Source organism: Pollachius pollachius, assembly GCF_949987615.1.
Source record: "Pollachius pollachius genome assembly, chromosome: 19".
NCBI lineage: Eukaryota > Metazoa > Chordata > Actinopteri > Gadiformes > Gadidae > Pollachius > Pollachius pollachius.
The window spans coordinates 17,543,291-17,564,095 of record NC_136952.1 but is presented as its reverse complement, the minus strand read 5'-3'; the positions used below and the strand labels follow the sequence as shown (position 1 = coordinate 17,564,095).

The window sequence follows — 20,805 nt, the reverse complement described above, 5'->3', positions numbered from 1 at the left end:
CGGTTAGTATTTGAGTTCTGCGCATCACAGACCGTCAGACCGTTATGTCTCAACATATCGATATATTGATTTACTAGAGATGGATAAACTAGACATTGACATACATTAACAGCCTAAAGTCAAATTATGTAGTTTGTTAACCTTTAATAACAAATAAGTAAATGTTTATTTTCGTGTGAAACTTAAGCCACAGTGAGGCCTATTGCATTGTTACAGTAACATTAATGGTTTGATAAAAATAGGCAAGAACTTCCTGTCCCGTATTTTAACAAAACACTCAAGATATGCTGCATTCAGTGAAATGCAGTGTAAATACAAAACGGTGTACACAAAGAGAGAATTGACCGGCCTACATAAAAAACACGATTGGCGATGCAAAATATTTTATATAAATATATGAGCATTTCATATTACAGGTTTTATGCCAAAATTCAAAATAGAAAAAAGAATAATATGCATGTTAACCAGCAGGACGTAAGGCGAGCATCCAGCATACATTACCATATTATCTATTAACACACTTCCCTGTTTCTGCATCTTAACAATAAAGAGGATCAATTATTGTTGAGAATATCGAGCCCTTAGGATGCGGTGGAGCAGTATTATTATTGGAGGTGAACCGTGAGCTCAGGTTCGGTCCCTCCACGCCTCTGCTCCTCAGTCCGTGTCCTTTAGTCCTCCTCCAGTTCTTCAACTCTACACCCCCTCGTCTTCCTCCACCTCGTCTTCCTCCCCTCCGCTGTCTCTGCGCCGGGCCGGGGGCAGGGGGCCGCGGCCCAGAGACACCCCCAGTGCCCCCTCCAGGGCCTCCAGGCTGGCCGGGCTCACGTAGAGGCTGGCCTTCAGGCTGGGCTGGCTGCTCTGGAGCTCCTCCAGCTTGCGGTAGGCCTGGGGAGGGGAACGGTAGTTTAAGGTAAGGTAGGTGAGGCTCCAGAGGTGGACAGAGAGGGAGCGGAGAGAGACCATCTTTGAACTAAACAACCAAAATTAACAGAGGCTGGAGCCTTAGCCGCAGAGGCTGGAGCCACAGAGTCTGGAGCCTCAAAGGTCGTTACCACAGAGGCTGGAGCCGTAGAGGTCTTTGCCATAGTTTACATACGTCGCTCCATGCCTCGTCTCGTATGCTACGCTACCCGGTTGGTTCATTATCAACTAGATGACCCATCATGGTCACATTATGAAGATCCCCAGATTTAGTGACTTTGGAGCCTTTCGGCGACTGATTCTTTGTAATCCCAGACGGAGAACCATGAATGCGAGCACAGATGTAGAGGCCCATGGCCCAACACTCAGCATCTAGTATTTGGTGCGGCAGTATAATTAGGCCATGGAAGCGCTCCACATACCCTGGGGTGTGCAGTGTTTGAGGGGTCTGGGTGGTGGGTGTATGTATGACCCACCTGCTGGAATCGTCCTTGCTGGCAGTGGATCTCCACTATGAGGCCGTAGACGTCTCCGGTCCTCACCGCCGTGTCCAGCTCTGGCTCCTCTAGCAGAGCGTCGCAGAGACTCATGGCCTCTCCCGGGTCCTCATCACACACCCTGGAGACGGGGAACCGAAATGGTGTAAAACATGTGGGGGAAATCTAATATACTGTACGATGTAAAGAGCGGGCAGCTCAAAACCTTGAGAAAGAGGGATTGAGAGGGAGAGAGAGAGGGAGAGGGAGAGAGAGGCATGGAGGCGCAACAGAAACCTGCGAGCCTGGCAGAAGCGTTTCACCAGGGTGACTCGATGCTGGAGCTGGGCCAGTTTGGTCTGCTGCTCCCCAGGGCTGCGCTCCTTACTCTTAGACAGACACTTGTAGGCCTCCGACAGAGCCCCCAAGGCCTTCTCGTAGTCCCGGAAGTCATCAATCTCCTCCTGGACGACAAACACAGCATGGAGCTAGTAGTGAGATCAGCATGGTTCAAACTGAAGCTGGGGAATTTCCTTATCAACCCTGGTCTATCTTTATCTAGTAGGTCTTTAAATGAGTGGAAAACATGACGGAACATCTCTGTATCTTTTGTATGCTCTCTGTATCTCTGGAAATGTCGTACACACAAATAACAAAATATATAAAATGCTAAATTACGAAATTAAAATGTTGTAACAGGGAGAAGATCGGAGAATGTCTCCATGGTAACAGAGATGAGAGGGGCTTGTCTTCATGGTAACAGGCAGTGAGTGGTGCTTATCCCCATCGTAACAGGGAGTGAGTGGAGCTTGTCCCAGGGAGATGAGTGGTGCTTGTTTCCACAGCCAGTGATGTAGCTTATCTCCATGGTAACAGGCAGTGATGTAGCTTATCCCAATGGTAACGGGCAGGCAGTGGAGCTTGTCTCCATGGTAACAGGGGGAGGGAGCGGGTGGGCGTACCTGTGCACAGGCCTGGTAGAAGCCAGCCAGCAGGTCCAGGGCGCGGCCCTTGGTGTAGAAGCCGATGATGTTCTTCATGATGTCAGGGTTCTTACGCCAGTCCAGAGACTGCAGGTAGTTCCCCGCCATGATGTAGATCTCCTTCTGCCTGGATACGCCCGCGAAGAACACAATCTTCTCTGTGTCGCCGGACTTCAGCAGCACCCTCATGGCCTGGGATACAGCACAGTAAAACATCTTCACTAGCTAGTAAAGATGGGCTTCACAGATCTAGCATGTTTCTGGTTATTTCAGGGTGGGATAGTCTACTGGTTACGCTGTTTGATCCCTCAGAATAAGGTTCTTGGTTCAGGCCAAAACATCCCTAACCCCTAACTGCTCATTAAAGACATCTTAAGTTCACTGAAAGTCACTTTGGATAAAAGTGTCTGCTAAATAGTAAACAGATTTGTTCTATGTATTCTACATGTTTATTGGTTTACATGCACTGTAAGGAGCTATTCAGCTAGCTTCCAGCACCATCTCTCAGTGACTCCTTTGGAATCGTGGGAAGGTTCTCCAGGGTTCCCCAGTCTCTGTCAGCATGGGCCCACCTCTGCACCAAGTCCACTAGGTGGCACTGCTGTGTTTAACAAACTGGAACCAGATGTTTCCAAACGGTTCCGCTGGCTGTCCGTGGCCAGGCGACCCTGTGTGACGTGAGCCCTGACCTTGAGCTTGTTGCCGGCCTGCGTGTACTTCTTGGTGGCCAGATGGTAGTCCCCCTGGCGCATGCAGCAGTCGGCGATGCGCTCCAGCAGCTCGCGCCGGGACTCCTCTGTCAGCTCCCCCGTCTCCTTGGTGACCGTCATGCTCTCCGCCAGGTCCTCGGTGATGGTCAGGCTCTGGTCCACGCACAGCTGGAGGGCCTCGTGGTACTGGGGAGGCACACACATGGAGATGAAAAATATTATATGAACAAAATAAACATTATAGAGAAAATCGGAATTTGCAAATCACGTGACAGAGCGCATTTACGCCCCCTAGGCACTCAGCAGTGTTACACATGTCCTAGCGTACTACTGTTTTATACCTTGTTTTAGACACATAGCCACACCTACGCTATCACCCAACAGTGCTGCATTAGAGCCATTGTACTAAACACTATATCCTGTGTGGCAGAAGGAGGTGTCTCCAACGCACATGTAGGAAAAATCTAATGCATGTGCTTCTTGACAATCAACACAACACACTGACATTAAACAGAGTCTAGGCTACTAGAAATGTACATTCAAGAGGGGGTTGTTCTCGCCTGTTGGTTGGATGTGTTACGATATTTTTAATACTAATATCTCAGTGATATAGCCGAAATTCGGCATGGCTGCATGCCTCCATCAGAGGTATGCCCGCCACTGAGGCCTTCCTCCTGGGCGCTGATTGGTCACGACCAAGGCAGGACTGAAAGCCTAGCCAGATAGACCTGGTTAAAGGTCGTAATCTCTCCAATCCAGCTGCCTCGCAAGGTTAGAAAAATGCCTCTGGAACCGCAATCGGGTGGACCTTGAAGCAATCAGAGCACCGAAAGGCATGACACATCAGTGGCAGCCATCTTGGTTGCCTTAACGGTGCTCCCATAGGGCTCCTCCGAACCGTCATCTCCAAAAGGTCTAAACGGGAGGGTGGCCGGATGCAAACGCCAGAGCAAACAAAACAGGAGCTCTCACATTCGTCTGGTTCCCGGGCTAATCCTCTGCTCTTCAGTATTCCTACCTTCTTGGCAGCCACCAGCAGCTCCACGGCCTTCTGGTACTGGCTGTGTTTGATGAAGAAGTCGGAGCAGCGCGCCAGCAGGCTGGGGTCCGACGTGTGGTCCAGGTCCTCGGCGATGAGCTGGAGGGCGGAGAACTGCTCCGTGGCGAAAGCCAGCTCCAGGGCCTTGGACATGTGACCCGCCTGGAACCCACAATTACCTGGGTTACCCACAGAAGGACATGCAAGGGTCCTGACCTTATGACAGTCAGGGGTCAGTACCAGAGACAGACTACCAGAGACAGACTACCAGAGACAGACTACCAGAGACAGACTACCAGAGACCGAGTACCAGAGACAGACTACTAGAGACAGAGTACCAGAGACAGACTACCAGAGACAGACTACCAGAGACAGAGTACCAGAGACAGAGTACCAGAGACAGACTACCAGAGACAAAGTACCAGAGACAGACTACCAGAGACAGACTACCAGAGACAGAGTACCAGAGACAGACTACCAGAGACAGAGTACCAGAGACAGAGTACCAGAGACAGACTACCAGAGACAGAGTACCAGAGACAGACTACCAGAGACAGACTACCAGAGACAGAGTACCAGAGACAGAGTACAAGAGACAGAGTACCAGAGACAGAGTACCAGAGACAGACTACCAGAGACAGAGTACCAGAGACAGAGTACCAGAGACAGACTACCAGAGACAGAGTACCAGAGACAGACTACCAGAGACAGAGTACTAGAGACAGACTACCAGAGACAGAGTACCAGAGACAGAGTACCAGAAACAGAGTACCGGAGACAGACTACCAGAGACAGATTACCAGAGACAGACTACCAGAGACAGAGTACCAGAGACAGAGTACCAGAGACAGAGTACCAGAGACAGACTACCAGAGACAGACTACCAGAGAGAGTACAACAGATACTTTATGGCGGGAGGGGGGTAGGTGAGTGTATGGAGTGATCATGTGTCTCTGACCACTCTTATTGTACTTATGTGAATCCTCCTCATAAAGAAAATAATAGAAATCTTGATCACAAAAACAAAGTACAACAGATGCTCAGAGAACATTGGGGGGCTCACCTTGTGGTAGAGCACCACAGCCCGGTCCATGTGGCTGCCCCTCTCCTCGTAGTAGCAAGCCGCCTCCATCATGTCCTCAGGGTTACTGAGCAGCGCCAAGTTCATCAGCTGGTCATCCAGACCGCTTTCCTGCTCCCACCCACACCCACACCCACACCCACACACACACACACACACACACGTTAAGCTAAGTCTTAGGGGGTTAGGGCACTGGACCCTGCAGGTGCTAGTAGTTTACCTTGCAGAGTCGTATGGCGTTGTTGTAGGCCTGTGCTCTTGTGTAGAAGTGCACGGCCTGTTTGACCTCCTGGTGACCCTCGTACTGCCGGGCCAGGTGGTACGAAGCTGCCCTATTCCCCGTGTCGTTGGCGATCTCTGAGGCCTGGTGCACACACAGCCACAGGATGTCATGTGATGTCACATGTTGCAGACCCATGATTGCAGGCAAAATCCACAATTTTCTGAATGTTTGTATACAGCGCGCAGGCTGGATAGCCGCAGGCTTGATGCCCTCCACTTTTTTTTGTGGACAACCAGCGCCTTGAATATGTTCTACAGCGTTTCTACAGCTTGATGCGTTTTCGCAATGAGTCCGTCTTTACGGAGATATACCTGAAACGCATCAAAGGAAAACAGAGGGGAAAAGATTGTTTTTCGCCTTGTTACTTGTTCCTCTCGGACTGTATGTTTGTAAACAGCGCTTTATGCGTATGTTCGCCTCTTCCGCTTTTTCTTGCTGGAGTTCTGTAGCAGAAGCAGCACCCCTTATGGGCCTGGAATGTGTACTACAGCATTTCTACAGCTCGATGCGGTTTCGCAATGAATCCGTCTTTACGGAGACATTCCTGAACTGCATCAAAGGAAAACAGATTATTTTCGCCCGTGTGGACGGGGCAACAATCGCAAAAAAACCAACACACAGCATCACATATAACTACCAACTTCTTGAGAATAGCTTCTGCAAAAATAAGCCTACAGCCTAACATCAGGTTACCTTCTGGATGTTCCCCAGGTAGCAGTGCACCCGCACCAGGGACAGGTAGTCCTGGGCATTCTCGTAGTACAGCAGCGCGGCGTCCATGTTGGCCTGGCTCTCCAGGTACTGGGCCCACCACTTGTAGATGATCCTGGAGCAGACACACGCTGGTTAGCATCACGCCCTCAGGCCCCACCAGGCACGAGGCCCTGGAGGGCCTGGAAACAAATACTGTGGAGCACCATGACCTTAGAATTATCAACCCACTTTAATCATCGTCTTTATTCAATAGTTGGTGTTCTTTAAAAATATCTATATATCTATAAATAATATGAATTAAACGCTGGGGGTGAACGGCACACAGATCTCAGACACACCAGGAAACACAGAGATGACACAAGCTCCACTCAACACGTTTTATCTCCATCCCAATGTGGACCTACTTGTCCTTCATCTTGTTGACGTACACTTCCAGGGAACCACTGTCGTCCTGCAGCATTCTGGGGACCTCAAACCTATGGGTGTCCGACTTCTCATAGCTGAAACACAGGAGGTGGCATAATGTCAGTCTCCTACACAGACTTTTATTATATTGGAAAATGGTCATTTATTCTGCAGCCAATCCAAGAGTGATAAGAGGGGGGACGGGGGGCGTCTCCAGTTAATTAATGAGCGGGTAAAGTATGTAGCATAAGTGTTACTACTTTACTAAACGGTACTTCTCGACACTTTTTGAAATGCAAGATTCACGCGTGGACCAATCAGAGGAGATTATAAAGCCTTGAGAAGACCTTCTACTAGCAGGGACGATGGGCTGCAGCCTAACCATTTCATTATATACAGTATGAGGCCTAGGGATCAAACTATAGAGGAATGTTTAATGGATCTCAAGGTTCCCATTGGATTCTCCTCGTTATCCACTGGGGTGTTTTTCTCACCACCTGCTACGGTGACACGTTGGCTTTGGGTACATGTGTGCACGTAGCATTACAACACAGGCCCACATCCAGGGGGACCCGAGAGTGGCTCTAAGGCTGGGGGTCTTACTAGGACAGGGCCAGGGTCCGGTCTCCCATGGCCTCCAGGTGTTTGCCGTAGTTGTAGTAGGTGGAGCGCAGGTGGATGCGGTCGGAGGTCTGGGCCGTCTCCAGGGCCTGCTGCCAGCGGCCACACGCCTGGTAGAACTGGTTGAGGAGGTCGAAGCGCTCACAGCTCCGGTACAACTTCTCTGCCTCCTCCTGTCATACGGCCACAGCATGAGGGGGGAGGACCGTTTCTTACTTTACACTGGTTAAAACACACCATCTTTAATCTCAGATGCATTTAATATCGCAACACATTTGGTCTTTGTAATCGGAAATGATGAACATATTTGCATATAAAGCGTAGAAGAAGATCTCAAGATGGATGCATTTGGTGGCGGTACTAATGCCAGGTGTGAGCTGTCTACTTGTGATTGATCACACAAGAGGCAGGTAGAAACCAGGTATGAACAGAGCCAATGAGAGTTCTCTAATAGCCTAATAACAACCAATGGGATCCTCTCTTACAGACTAATAGCAGCCAATAAGATGCTCTCTAACAGACCAATAACAGCCAATGGGATGCTCTCTAACAGACTGATATCAGCCAATGGGATGCTCTCTAACAGACTGATAGCAGCCAATTGGATGCTCTATAACAGACTGATAGCAGCCAATGGGATGCTCTCTAACAGACTGATAGCAGCCAATGGGATGCTCTCTAACAGACTGATAGTAGCCAATGGGATGCTCTCTAACAGACTAATAGCAGCCAATGGGATGCTCTCCAACAGACTGATAGCAGCCAATGGGATGCTCTCTAACAGACTGATAGCAGCCAATGGGATGCTCTCTAACAGACTGATAGCAGCCAATGGGATGCTATCTAACAGACTAATAGCAGCCAATGGGATGCTCTCTAACAGACTGATAGCAGCCAATGGGATGCTCTCTAACAGACTGATAGCAGCCAATGGGATGCTCTCTAACAGACTGATAGCAGCCAATGGGATGCTCTCTAACAGACTGATAGCAGCCAATGGGATGCTCTCTAACAGACTGATAGCAGCCAATGTGAGTCTCACCAGCATGCCCAGCTGAACAGCCAGCACGGCCACCTGGGCCTCGGGTTGGGGCTGGGCCTGGGCCTCCCTCAGGGCCCGGGCCGCCCTGGCGTTGCCCATGTTCCCCAGGCAGACCCTTGCCACGTCCAGACGCCGGTTCTTCACGCACATCCTGGCCATGTTCTCCCATACGGCCACGCTGGAGGGGCAGAGGGACAGGGGGTCAGGAGGGCCACACACTGAAGGGCAGGGGGACCTGGACCTCCGCACATGGTCCCAGTTTAACACCGGGGGAAGGGGTGCAGTGTGGGTCCAGTAGATGAGCCTCAAGCCGAGCAGACAGAGGGCCCTATTTTAACGGTCTAAAATGCAAGTGAGAAGCGCCAAGCGCAAGTAGCTTTGTGGGCGGTTCTATGACGATGTCGCTATTTTACCAGCGCAATGACTCTTGCGCCTGGCGCAAGTCTACAATGGGTTGGTCTGAAGTAGCCTAATTACCCGTAGGTGTGGTTTAGGCATAAAGTGCAATAAACCAATGAGAGTGCCAGCTCCCATCCCGTTTAAGAGCCATCAGCGCATTTGAATCTGACGAGTTGATATTTTGACAGCACGTCTGCAGTCTCCGATGAGACAGATGCACATGAATTTCAAACTTCAAATGGCTCAGTTTATGGCCAAATAATATGGCCTAATTCACACATGGAATAAGGTTTTCTTCCACAACTTCAGAAATACTGAGTCCTCAAATAAATTTCAGCAAAGAAAACTTAACACACATATGATATGCCGTAACTGTGGTTCTATTTAATGATATACGCAATACATTATAAACATCGTTTCTTATCAGCATTGTATGCATTATCGTTATCGACTTGTGTTCCCAATATGCATGTGTCCCCCCGTTAATATATATTGCCATGGACTGTATTATGCGTTACGTTAAACAGATGGACGCACACACGCGCGCCCGCATTCATTAATTATTGTACACATACACACACACGCGCCCGCACTCATTCATTCTTTTTAACACTCACTCGCGGTGAAACATTGTTTTCTCACGATCAAATACTCATCAATCCTAAAAGTTATGGGCATGTACACGACGTCTGTGTCAAGAAAATATTTGCTTGCTGTACGGTGTTTGCAGATGCATTGATTTAAAAGTGCAACTTATTACCGCTATATCAGCTGTTCTTTCCCAAATAATTTACCAAGAATGTGTGGCTAGGTTGATGAGAGAAGTAAAGTGTATGCGCGAGATGCACAAGCAACATTATGCATGCGCCCTTAAAATAGCATCTGAACAACGCGCCACTGACTTTAAACCAGGTATTTCCTGGTTTGTGGCGCAAATGATTTCTGAAACTGCAAAATAGCACGAGGGAACATTTGCGCCAGAACACGCCTCCTCCTTTTGCCGAACCGCCCTTTGGGACGCAAGATCATTCCCTAATTTACCAATGCGTGGCGCAGGAGGGAAAAGAACGCTCTGCGCCAATTGCAAACTAGCAACGACACATGCGCCAGTGAGAAAGTCAATTGCGCGGATGGAAGATAGGGCCCAGAGGGGCTCCGTTTGGTAGGGGTAGAAGAAGTATCTCAATATGCATGTGAATAATACAACACCAACGTGAAAAGCACATCTTATCATACCTTAACCATAACAAGGGGGTGGCCGGTTTTTGTGTAGCGTCTTATCCTAGCTATCTTATACGGGGAATGGGTTAACCTATCAATTGAACATGCTTAGCACTTGTTTCTATGAATATCTTTACTGTACCGAAAGCAATATATTGTTGTTTCTCTTTCTTCTGACAAACTTATCGTAAGTCGCTTTGGATAAAAGTGTCTGCTAAATGCCCTAAATATAAATGTGAATGTAACTCTGTCACTATGATCAGGGATCACGCTGCTAGAGAGGAGACTTTTGCATTTAGAAGTCCCATCTATGGAGCCCGGGATGTGACATGGGAATATTTTTTGTATAAAGTTAATCGCAGCGATGAATTCAATGACTGAGTGAGGGTTAGGCTTCCCGGACACATATAGTATAACTGTTAACATATAGTATAACGCAACAGTGTGTGGTGCATTTCATATACAACATCGATCATTATAACGCTCATATACAACAACGCTACTAAAAAAGTATCATGAGTTGGCCGGGGTCGTAACCATGGGGATAACACGCCCCCCTCTTTCCTAAAACTAAAGGTATATAGTTCATTCTGATTAACAATACACCAACATATATACCAATATGATTTCAGTCGTGGAAATCTTCCGGACAGAACTTCGTGCTGGGTTGTGGTACGGCCCGAATGGGCGTCTTGGCTTGCCTAAATGTTTGTTCCCTACTATGGTACTATGACACATAGTAAGGAGAGCGTGTCAACAGGGGGATGCTAGAGAGCATAAGACTAACATTCCAAACCCTCTTCCAAGCCCAACAACAACAACAAAGAACTCCCCATAACCATAGCCGAGGTCACTACAGTCTCTTTATCTTTTGTCCAGAGCAGCAGCTTCCAAGAGAGATCAGCAGGTGTTGCCCAAGGCCACTGTAGCAGGACGCATCGTTGTTAGTGGTGGGAATCTAAATTGCCAAGCAACGTACAGCAAGAGGAAGTTGTTTGCTTCCCTGGTGTTTCTTTGGGGCCTTGTTGAGGAGAGAAGGAATGTGAGGGAGGGGAGGAGGGTCTGAGCGTTTCAAATGTCTATGAATCAAGAACATTCCATGCTTTCAAGAGTATAGTGGCTGAGCTCAATTCAAAACCAGCGGGGGTCTCTCTCTCTCTCTCTCTCTCCAGAGAGAGAGAGAGAGAGAGAGAGAGAGAGAGAGAGAGAGAGAGAGAGAGAGCTGCTCCCCTCCTCTCTTCAGCAGAACCAGATGTGAGCAGTTTATTAAATCAGCCAACAGGAAATTCCCCAAATCTTTGGGGGCCCTCATAATACACAAATAAACAGTAAAGGAGGGAGAGACAGGCAGAGAGGTAGAGAGAGGGAGTGAAAGAGGGAGAGATAGGAACAGTAATAAATGTAGAATTCTCATCTCTTCCATCTCTCTTCCTCTTATAGGAAATACATCCTGCAGCACTTAAACCACAGCTAGGAGAGAGAGGGGTAGAGATACGCAGAGAGAGAGAGAGAGACAGAGACAGAGACAGAAATTAACAATCACTTGAAAGAAAGCAATCCAGGCACTCTCCATTTCAAGGCCCTCACCCCAGAATGAAGTCCTGTCAGCTGGCTGGTTCTGCAGCTAACACAAACAAAGCACAACATTTAATGGAAATGGTTTGATTAACCATCTTCAATTCAACTATCTCACTGTACACGGTTTGAATTTGTATTGGATTGCACTGCATGGAACATTTCATGTTTCATGTATATTTTGATAAATTTGAACCTTTTGAATCTTACTTTACTTTTTGTGATTTGGCAATGTTAATGCATGATTTCCAAGCGATGATGCCCTTTGAGTCTTGACTCTTGAGAAAGCTTAAGAGACAGAGAAACTAAGAGAGAGTGAGAGAGCAAGAAAGTTTGATGTTCTCAAACTGCACACAGAATAAACCACAACCAGATGTCCCATCCCCCAGACACACACACACTCTCTTGACCTCTGATTCTGCCAACAGAGAGGAGAGGTTTGAGAAAGAGAGGCAGTCAGAGAGAGAGAGAGAGAGAGAGGCAGTGAAGGAGAGAGAGAGAGAGAGAGAGAGAGAGAGAGAGAGAGAAGGGGAGGGGAGGGGGCAGAATACTTTGTGCAGCTTGTCAGAGAGTAAATCCTCCCAGAAGAGAGAGAGTGTGGGTAAGAGATCAGTTCACCAGCACTGCTGCTACAACACTCTGCAGAGGATCTGCCACTTCCCCCAGCACCACAGAGAACCAACGCTGGACAGAAACCTGCTAACCCGTGGAGCGTTAAGCTGCTCCTAACGCGCTGCACAGTGGAGCTCCTGGGGGGACGCAGCAACAGGGACGAGACGGAGGGAGGCAGGGCAAAGCGACAGCCGGGCTGCAGCCTGACACACAGACAGAGCCAGGGGAATGGACCAGGGATTCTGCTGGAGCAGACAACACACAGCAGCAGTCCAGCCCCAGGAGGAGCAGGGCTGAAGCCCCCCGGCAGCATCCCAGCTTCCCCTTGATGACCATGAATGGAGACGTCCTCTAAGACTCTGAGAGCCCAGAGGCAGCTTTAGCCGCTAGCTGGAGGAGCACAGGGAGGAGGAGGAGGAGGAGGAGGAGGAGGAGGTGCAGGGCACAGCGGACGTCGCTCCGCTAGAGGAGCGCCAGGACATCCAGGGACGGGGAAGCGAGGAGGAAGAGGGTGAGGCAGAGGAGGAGGAGGAGCAGGGTTTTGGAGCGGGAGGCGTAGGGGGTGGAGGAGCGGTGGCGGGTGGTGGGGGTCGTATGGCGGCCCGGAGGCTGGTCGTGGCGGCGGTGGCGGTGGCGTTACTCTCCCTAGTCCTCAACAACGTGGCGGCCTTCACGCCCAGCTGGGTGCTGCAGAGGCTAGAGGACGGACGCAAGCGGAGCGTGGGGCTCTGGAAGATGTGCCCCGGCGGAGGGGAGAGGGTGCGGGACGAGCCCCAGGCTGGGAGGGGGGGCCAGGGGCCACAGAGGCAGTGTGAGGGCCTGGGATGGGGCTCGGAGCTAGCAGGACACCAGGAGTCCCGCAGCACTGTCAAACGTAAGTGTTTCACGAACCGAGGCATGTGGAACAACCCCAATGACCATACCTTCTAGCAAGGCTTTTTCAAAGTACTTCCATTTGTAGATTTGGAGAAAAGCAAAGGAAACTGACTTAAGAAATCAATATTCTGCAGTTAAAAGGCTTTATGAATGTAATGGATTTTTATTATCCATAAGGAACATCCTAACTTAATAACACTAGAGAGTAGTCAGAGTAGGTAAAAAAAAAACACATCTCCACCCAAAAGGTTTTACCACACACCGCTGTTGAGGCTCCCATGTGATGCAACACATCTCCATCATGTTAGCCCTGCTAAAGTGCACACAGCGCAGACATAAGTGGTGTCAACGGCCTGACAGAATAATGTAATCCTGGACGACTGCCCAGCCATTGCCTTAATAGGACCATAGATCTACAATGATTCATGTACAGTTAGAAAGCCGATCAGCCCAGGGCCGAGGTCAGCTAGTAAACATGAAATGGACAAATTCTCGGCATTGACTCTGCTGATAATAAGACCGCATGAGTTTGCGTTAAAGTTCTAAGGTTCTTCAGCTCAAATCAGGACACATTTTTTATGCAAACGGTTCATTAAATCAGAGCAGGTGTTCCATGCTGCCATGGATCTTCCTGAGTGTGAGTGGTGGTTATCCAATGCACCATGGGTGTGCAGCCTCACCCAGCCCTTGAGTCTAATAAGTCAGACTGTAGCAAGGTGAGGTTGCTTCAACCAGCCATCAACCACACACACTCCACACAAGTCCTCACAGGTTAAGACTTTGAGTTAAAATAAGGTCAAGTTTAAGTTCCAGGTAAAAAGTTTTCAGGTGGAGTCTTTAGAAATACTCTGACTGGTATCGTTTTCCAAGGTAAAGCCAGCGATGTCCTTCAGTGAGAACTAGTTAAATGTGAAGGTTAGCTGGTGGTGGTGATACCCCGGCTCACCCCTCTGTGGTCTGCTCTCTCCAGTGCAGTTTGACATGATGCGGGCCTGTAACCTGATGGCCACGGTGGCGCTGACGGCAGGCCAGCTGGTCTACCTGCTGGGGCTGCTGGAACTACCCTTCATCAGCCAGGACTCTCAGTGGTGGGAGGAAGCCATCGCGGCACTCTTCCAGCTCGCCAGTAAGTGGGCCGACGGCTTCCCCGCCGTAAGTCTCTGTGTGTTAGCCCGCCAGTGCTTCCCCACCGTGGGGACTTTCAACCCCACTCTGGCTCATCTGATGTGCATTTTGCCTGCCGGAGATTGCGCTGTCATAAGCTAATTAGATCATCTATACGTTTTTGATCAAAATAAGGAGAATCGTTTCCTTGGTTCCCAAGGTCCTTAACAGATGACAGATGAGTCATATCTACTAATTAACCATTGTGCTTCAGCCTGGGCTCTCTGAACCTCAATAATATTAATGATGGACATCCCATCTCTTCAAGTAGAGAACTTAATGTTTCAATCCTTGCCATCCTCGGCCACCCTGAAAACATGTTTACTTCACTTATTACATGTTTTCCATGTCTTTACTTCATCATGAATCGGGTTACAAGACATGTGAGATGGATACTTTCTGCAGAGCCAAATAAGGAAATATCTGGAAGTCGAATGATTCATGTCCATGATTCTAAAAATATATTTTGTGTATTTGGAGTTGTTCCCAGCTTAAAAAACAAACAAGGTTGGCTTGATTGGTTTGGTCTCAAGAACAAAGTAATCCATCCAGAGGAGGAGGAGAAGAAGAAAGGGAAGTAAGGAGAACAAGAGTCGCTCCTTAACTGTCCAGGAACCAGTTTCCAAGGAAAGGTTGACTGGAGCTAGACCTGGACCAGGAGTACAAGAGAGGCCAGGACCCCCGGCACCTTTCCCGCGTCCCAATGGGGGTCTGGGTCACCACATCCTGGCCAGAGCTGCTGCTTGTTTTACTACTGCAATATATAAGATAGGACCCTTTTGGATCATCCAAGGCATCTATCAACACTGTGAATGCAAACATTCTCAACAATGAGGGGATCAAACCCCTTACACTAGCAGTGTTAACGCCTTGCTCTACCAGTTGAGCTGCACAGGGAATAACACCCCTTACCCTGGCCATGTTAGTGCCCTACTCTACCAGATGACCCAGACAGGGATTCAAAGCCCTCACCCTGGCAGTGTTAACGCCAGTCTCTGCCAGCTCCACTGGACCAGTATCAGGGGTGCTGGTAGTACCGGGACCAGAGCTGCAGCGGTTTAGCCTTCTGCTTCTGGTCTAAATTTAGTCCGCCGCTCCCAGGGATGGTGGGCCGGAGTCGCAGCGAGCCGGGGAGCGACAGGCGGGCGCCAGGATATCCCTGCTCAGGACCAGGAAATGCCTGCAACTACCTGTTATGCAAAAGCCCCACGCCGGGGGAAGGAAAACGAGGAGGTGCGGGAGGGGGGTGGAAGACAGTTGGACAGGGACTGTTTGCATGAGTGTGCTCTGGTGGCTGTGTTTATGCATGTGCCACCGTGCGTGTGTCTTGGATTGTGTTTATTGGGGCATCGATAGAGATTCAGACTGTGTAAATAGTTTGGCTTGTTTGGATGTTTGTTAGGTTTTTTGTGTGTATGTTGTGTGTGTGTGTGTGTGTGTGTGTGTGATATTGTTAAAGTGTGTACCTGTCCTGTATGTGTGTGTGTGTGTGTGTGTGTGTGTGTGTGTGTGTTGGTGTAACAGTGTTTGCGTGTATGAGATGCGTGCGTACTGCGTGTCAGGACCACAGGAATGTCCCAGGGTAAACAGCCCGGGGGTGTGGCTGTACACCGTCCCGATAAGACGTTGTGGCTTTTATGTGGGTCTTCACTAAACATCCAGGAACCAGCTGCACCCAGTCTGGACCACGGCAGACACAAAGGCTACAGGGTGTGTAGTGAGGGACCCTCCCACCTCAGAGAACTCGTCCAGAGTCTCACCAGATATCATCTAGAATCCTTCTCTGAACTAGGAGGCGACCGGATCCACCTCTGCTGTAAACAGAACCAATCAGGATCTGGAAGCCCCTGACATAAGTTACAACAGGAACAATAGCTCGCTTACACTCAGCTCTTCCACAGTGACGTTCTTTGGGGAAAATGACATCTTCCTCATGATTCCGTTTTTAGAGCTTCTATTTAAAGTCCCGACCATATGAGGGCAAATTGATGACCCGTCTTATAGCAGACAAGAGCATCCTGGCCAATCACAACCCTGAGAACACAACAAGACACCCATTCATGCTTTATGTATATGCCAAGGAAACTAATTCAGCGCTACAAAAAGAAAATATCTAATCACATTAGGGGGATTTTTATTCAGCCTTCTCTCATTATTAGCCAATATTATGAGCTATTTTACTAATGATTAGGCACTTCAACATGGAGAACCACCACCCAGTGGTGAATCATGGAGGGCTCTGACCGCTCTAACCCCAGCTGTAGAGTGGGCTGTGGGGAGGCTGGCTGCAGGCTGCCCCTCTCCAGCTCCACTGGAGCCATCCAGTACACTAGGTCATCAGCATTCTGTTAGCGTTATCATTGGGCTGGGAAACAATGGCTTAAGAAATCAATAGACCCGCTCCACGGCCCGTCTTGTGTGGGTCTGATGGATCCTTCCAACATGTGGATAAAAAGCCAAGCTTCGATTCTAAAATGAATGAAGAGGACATCATTCTTGGTACATTGATTGTTTTCTGACATTGTGAAATTGAATGTCAACACATTTGTCAGTTCAGAAGATGACGGGGCGCTGATAGAAAGATGATGGTCAGCTCATTCTTAAAAAGCCTTGGGTGTGTTTCTGAATGGACCAGAATGCCATCTTGGTCAAAGGTGAAGAGTGGGAGCTGAGGGGTTGGAAGGCTGCTTGTTGTGTGTGAAACACTGCTGGCATTCATTGGCAACACCACTGCCATTCCTCGTCTCCATTGTGTCTCCACATGGACGCACACACAGCAGAACCAACCATGTACACACACACACACACACACACACACACAACAGTAGACTTAAGCTGAGAAATTCAACCAACAGGGTGTCCGACTACATTCTCTGTTCCCAAAATGTAGTCTGAACCCCTGTTGGTTGAAAGAAGGAATGCTGGGAAGTCTGGATCCCTCTACTAGTGAGTTCTCTACAAAATGGGTTGAGTCCAACAGATTTAGGCATTCTTAGAAGGTCCTTTAAGTGCTCATTAAGAAAGAGAGGCCAGAGGCTTGTTAAGCATGAGTAGAGGTGGGTGAGTGGATCTAAGAATGAACTGCATCCCTGTTGACCTAGGGAGGGTTTTGGTGAATCTGGGAGCTGGGTTACAAACAGAGACCAGTTGAGATTCTCTGTGGCTGACATATCATGTCAGAAGTCTGGCCGAGAACCCAACCTGTAGGCGTGGAGACCAGGGAAGGAAGGAAGGCAGGAGAGGGGAAGAGGGGGAAGGAAGGCTGGCAGATAAGGCTTTGCCAAAAGTCCAAGAGAAGGTCTCCAGCCTACCCCTGTCATGGTGGAGATCATTCAGGTCTGTGGATAAGGAGCTGCCCAATATCAATAAGTATATCTAAGGATATCTAACCTTTTTTAATGCAAATGTAACATTTCTATACACATCCATTTTTCGTAAATGTTGTACATTTTCCCATGGCCAGTTTTTCCATTATTGTACGGCCTGACTGTACTTTTTGAGATTTGGATCTTTAAAGTTGATCCTATGTTCTATTATTATGAGCTGCGCAGTGGTGGAGGCAGAGAGAGAAGAGTCTCTTAGCAGTGCTGCCCCACGGTGGAGCTGCAGGAAACACACTGATTCACTTCCTGAAGGGCAAACATCCCCTCTCTTCCAGGGGTATTTTCGTTCTCTTTATTTACACCATTGTGGAGCGTCTAAACTCTTGATGTGTGTGTTATTGTTGAGCACAGACTGGCTCCACTATAAAGAGGAACAGGAATAGGGGGAAATCACCAGAAGCCCCCGTGTAGCAGTCAGTCATGGACAGCTTCCATCAGTGCTATAGATCAGGAGTCTTCTAATGGAACAATTAAGGGTCAGCACAAGAGACTGCATGTCCATCTGCCTGTCTGCACTGGTTTTCTTGTGCGTAAGAATGGTTTTTTCATGTGGTATTTATAAACCAGCAGGAGGAACTGTAAGGTCCACAGAGACAGATAGAAGATAGGTGTGATTGAACAAGGACACCGCTGCATGTCTTCATACTAGATCATCTGTTCATGTAAAAAAAAAAGGGTATAAACACAAACAGCAAAAACATAGGCAACCAAACACGGCTATTATAGCAGTCACCATAGAATAAGTCTGTTTTCAACACTAGAAAACAAATGTTGTATTTGGTAGTGGACTAACAATATAGATGTGTTTCAGGAAACCATTAAAATGATCTCAGACCCCTACTCATTATCTCTGTAGTAACTGTGGTGAAACTAACTGTGATTTTGAACCATGTGATGAAGCTAACTGTGGTGAGGCTAACTCTGATGTGGAACAATGTGAAGAAGCTAACCGTGGTGAAGCTAACTGTGAATTTGAACCATCTAATGAAGCTAACTGCTGAAGCTAACCATTTCATCCGTGTTCTTCCTCCCCAGGCTTCGTGCTGGTCATCGGCCTGGTGACGTTCTATCGCATCGGGCCGTACACACACCTGTCCTACTCCTGCTACCTGGACATCGCCGCCTGTCTGCTCACCACTCTAGCTGCCGCCATGCTCATCTGGAACATTCTGCATCGCCGTGACGAGTGCATGGCGCCCAGGGTCATCGTCATCAGCCAAAGTTTGGCAGCGCCCTTCCACCCCCGACTGGACAACGATTATGTTGAGTCGCCCTGCTGAGCGGAACAAGCCCCGCCCCCTTGGGGATCGCCCATGTCTAATGGCCCATGGAACCGTGGCTCCTAGAACAGCACTGCCGGTAGACGGCCCAGTCCACATATAGCACATACAGCGTAGAGCTCTGCTCCTTCAGGGTTCACTAACTCTTTCTTCAGGTCTATGAGGAGATTTTCCAATTAGTGGCACATGAAAAGAAGAAATGCAATCTCAGCTGATTTGAATTCTTCAGTTCAGAGAAACAAAATCAGACCAACCAGTTGGAATAATCGGATTAGAATTGGAGATCACTCTGTTTAGGCGTGTTTTCCTGAATCTCATTAATGTATAAAAGTGCGTGGGGGGTGAAGGAACCTATGTTTCCATGATGACATGACTCTTGGACAAGCAAGGTGTGTCTAAGCTGTTGAGCAGCTTCAATTTGGGACCAAAGATGTAAAGACATGAACTACTATCTACTGTAGGCCTTCAGCGCTAGATTCTACACCACCAGTTGTCCCACTGGGGCGTGGACGGAACAGACTGGGGGGCTATGGAGCATGACTGTAGTCCCTGAGAAGGTGGATATCAAGCTGGATCTTGAGGCTCATGTAAAGTTATACCCCTACTGCCTGGCGCTACCCTGTCTTTGGAGTCAGTTTATATTGTAGGATTAGCATCCCTTCAGCTACATACATAGCTTTAGCATACCACTATGACTGCATGCTTGTTAAAGCTTATAGATTGGAGAATAAAAATGCTTCTAAACAGCGATACCAAAATACCTCAATAGTTTCATTGAGCCCAGGACTCCTGCGATCTGAAAGTTGTAGACAGAAAGTTATCTACAATGTTTCAGAACTAATACTTCAAGGCTCAACCTCTCTGGCCTAGCCCTGTTTTATCCCTCACATTTCCTCAGAACACATACCAAAGATTCTGATGATAGATTTGGTAAATTGAAGGCGATTGAAGACAAACAGACAAAGATGCTAATCAATCACAGATGAGTGGTTGGGTGCATAATTATTTAGGTAATATATTTTAGTAGACAACTCTAAGTTGTGGGATGGCAAAAAAACATGTTTTGATATTGAAGTACATTATTGGTGATGACTCAATTCTGCTTGCTTGTGGTACATGGAATTAAATTAAAAATAGTGCTATTGTTATTATTTTGCCCAACATAGGCATACATAAAAATAATGTAATATATCTAACCAATAAATCATTTCCTCATGGAAAAACACAGGCACATGCTGTTGCATTTCATTTCATATTTCCCCTGCCTCCCTGACTATCTGATGGTTTCCCAACACAAACTCTCTTAGAATTATCTGGTGGTTCCTCATACAAACACTCTAGAACTAACTAATGGTTCCTCATATAAACACTCTAGAACTAATTGATTGTTCCTCATGTAAACACTCTAGAACTATCTGGTGGTTCCTCATATAAACACTCTAGAACTGTCTGGTGGTTCCTCAGTACACACACACTCTTAGAATTATCTGGTGGTTATTCAGTACACACACACTCTAGACTGTGTGCACAATTATTAGGCAAGTTGTATTTTTGAGGATTCATTTTATTATTGAACAACTACAGTGTTCTCGGTCAATCCAAAATGTTAATGAACCTAAACCTGAATAATTATATATGTGCACAATTATTAGGCAACTATTAGTGTGCACAATTATTATGCAACTAAATGAAAAAACTAACATTTTCCCATCTCACTTGTTTATTTTCATCTGTTAAAGTGAGAATAATAGAACAACTCGAAATTTACAAATAAACCTTTCTGACGTCAAAAAAAATAATCAGTGACCAATATAGCCACCCTTCTTTTCAATAACTGTCACAAGCCTTTCATTCATGGAGTCTGTCAGTTTCTTGATCTGTTGACGATCAACTTTCTGTGCAGCAGCAACCACAGCCTCCCAGACACTGTTCAGAGAGGTGTACTGTTTTCCTTCACTGTAAATCTCCCGTTTAAGCAGGGCCCACAGCTTCTTAATAGGGTTTAGGTCAGGTGAGG

The 20,805-nt window shown here is 47.8% G+C and overlaps 2 protein-coding genes across 2 annotated transcripts in view; one reads left to right on the top strand and one right to left on the bottom strand.

Annotated features, from left to right (window-relative positions):
* Window positions 1-366: 366 nt before the first annotated feature.
* Window positions 367-20,805, bottom strand: part of ift140 (intraflagellar transport 140 homolog (Chlamydomonas)) — a 39,953-nt gene continuing 19,514 nt past the window's right edge. Inside the window, exons 19-30 of the mRNA XM_079757332.1 lie at window positions 8,279-8,456; window positions 7,219-7,409; window positions 6,615-6,710; window positions 6,190-6,322; window positions 5,434-5,577; window positions 5,196-5,324; window positions 4,112-4,294; window positions 3,073-3,279; window positions 2,363-2,575; window positions 1,698-1,864; window positions 1,401-1,542; window positions 367-888 (exon numbers count right to left, since the gene is read on the bottom strand). Coding sequence (XP_079613458.1) covers window positions 697-888; window positions 1,401-1,542; window positions 1,698-1,864; window positions 2,363-2,575; window positions 3,073-3,279; window positions 4,112-4,294; window positions 5,196-5,324; window positions 5,434-5,577; window positions 6,190-6,322; window positions 6,615-6,710; window positions 7,219-7,409; window positions 8,279-8,456 — 1,975 coding nt within the window. The 3' untranslated portion in view covers window positions 367-696. The remainder of the gene's footprint in view (window positions 889-1,400; window positions 1,543-1,697; window positions 1,865-2,362; window positions 2,576-3,072; window positions 3,280-4,111; window positions 4,295-5,195; window positions 5,325-5,433; window positions 5,578-6,189; window positions 6,323-6,614; window positions 6,711-7,218; window positions 7,410-8,278; window positions 8,457-20,805) is intronic.
* On the top strand, window positions 12,659-20,212 carry tmem204 (transmembrane protein 204). The gene is made up of 3 exons (XM_079756648.1): window positions 12,659-12,959; window positions 13,932-14,087; window positions 18,544-20,212. Exons 1-3 carry the CDS (start codon window positions 12,680-12,682, stop codon window positions 18,786-18,788), a joined length of 681 nt encoding a protein of 226 aa, XP_079612774.1. The 5' UTR covers window positions 12,659-12,679; the 3' UTR covers window positions 18,789-20,212.

What these genes read in the sequence shown, in the direction of transcription:
- tmem204 (XM_079756648.1), top strand. Translation starts at nt 12,680, where the DNA reads ATGGCGGCCCGGAGGCTGGTCGTGGCGGCGGTGGCGGTGGCGTTACTC. An exon ending in GTCCCGCAGCACTGTCAAAC is followed by an intron (nt 12,960 to 13,931) that starts GTAAGTGTTTCA and finishes TGCTCTCTCCAG; the next exon opens with TGCAGTTTGACATGATGCGG. An exon ending in GGCACTCTTCCAGCTCGCCA is followed by an intron (nt 14,088 to 18,543) that starts GTAAGTGGGCCG and finishes CTTCCTCCCCAG; the next exon opens with GCTTCGTGCTGGTCATCGGC.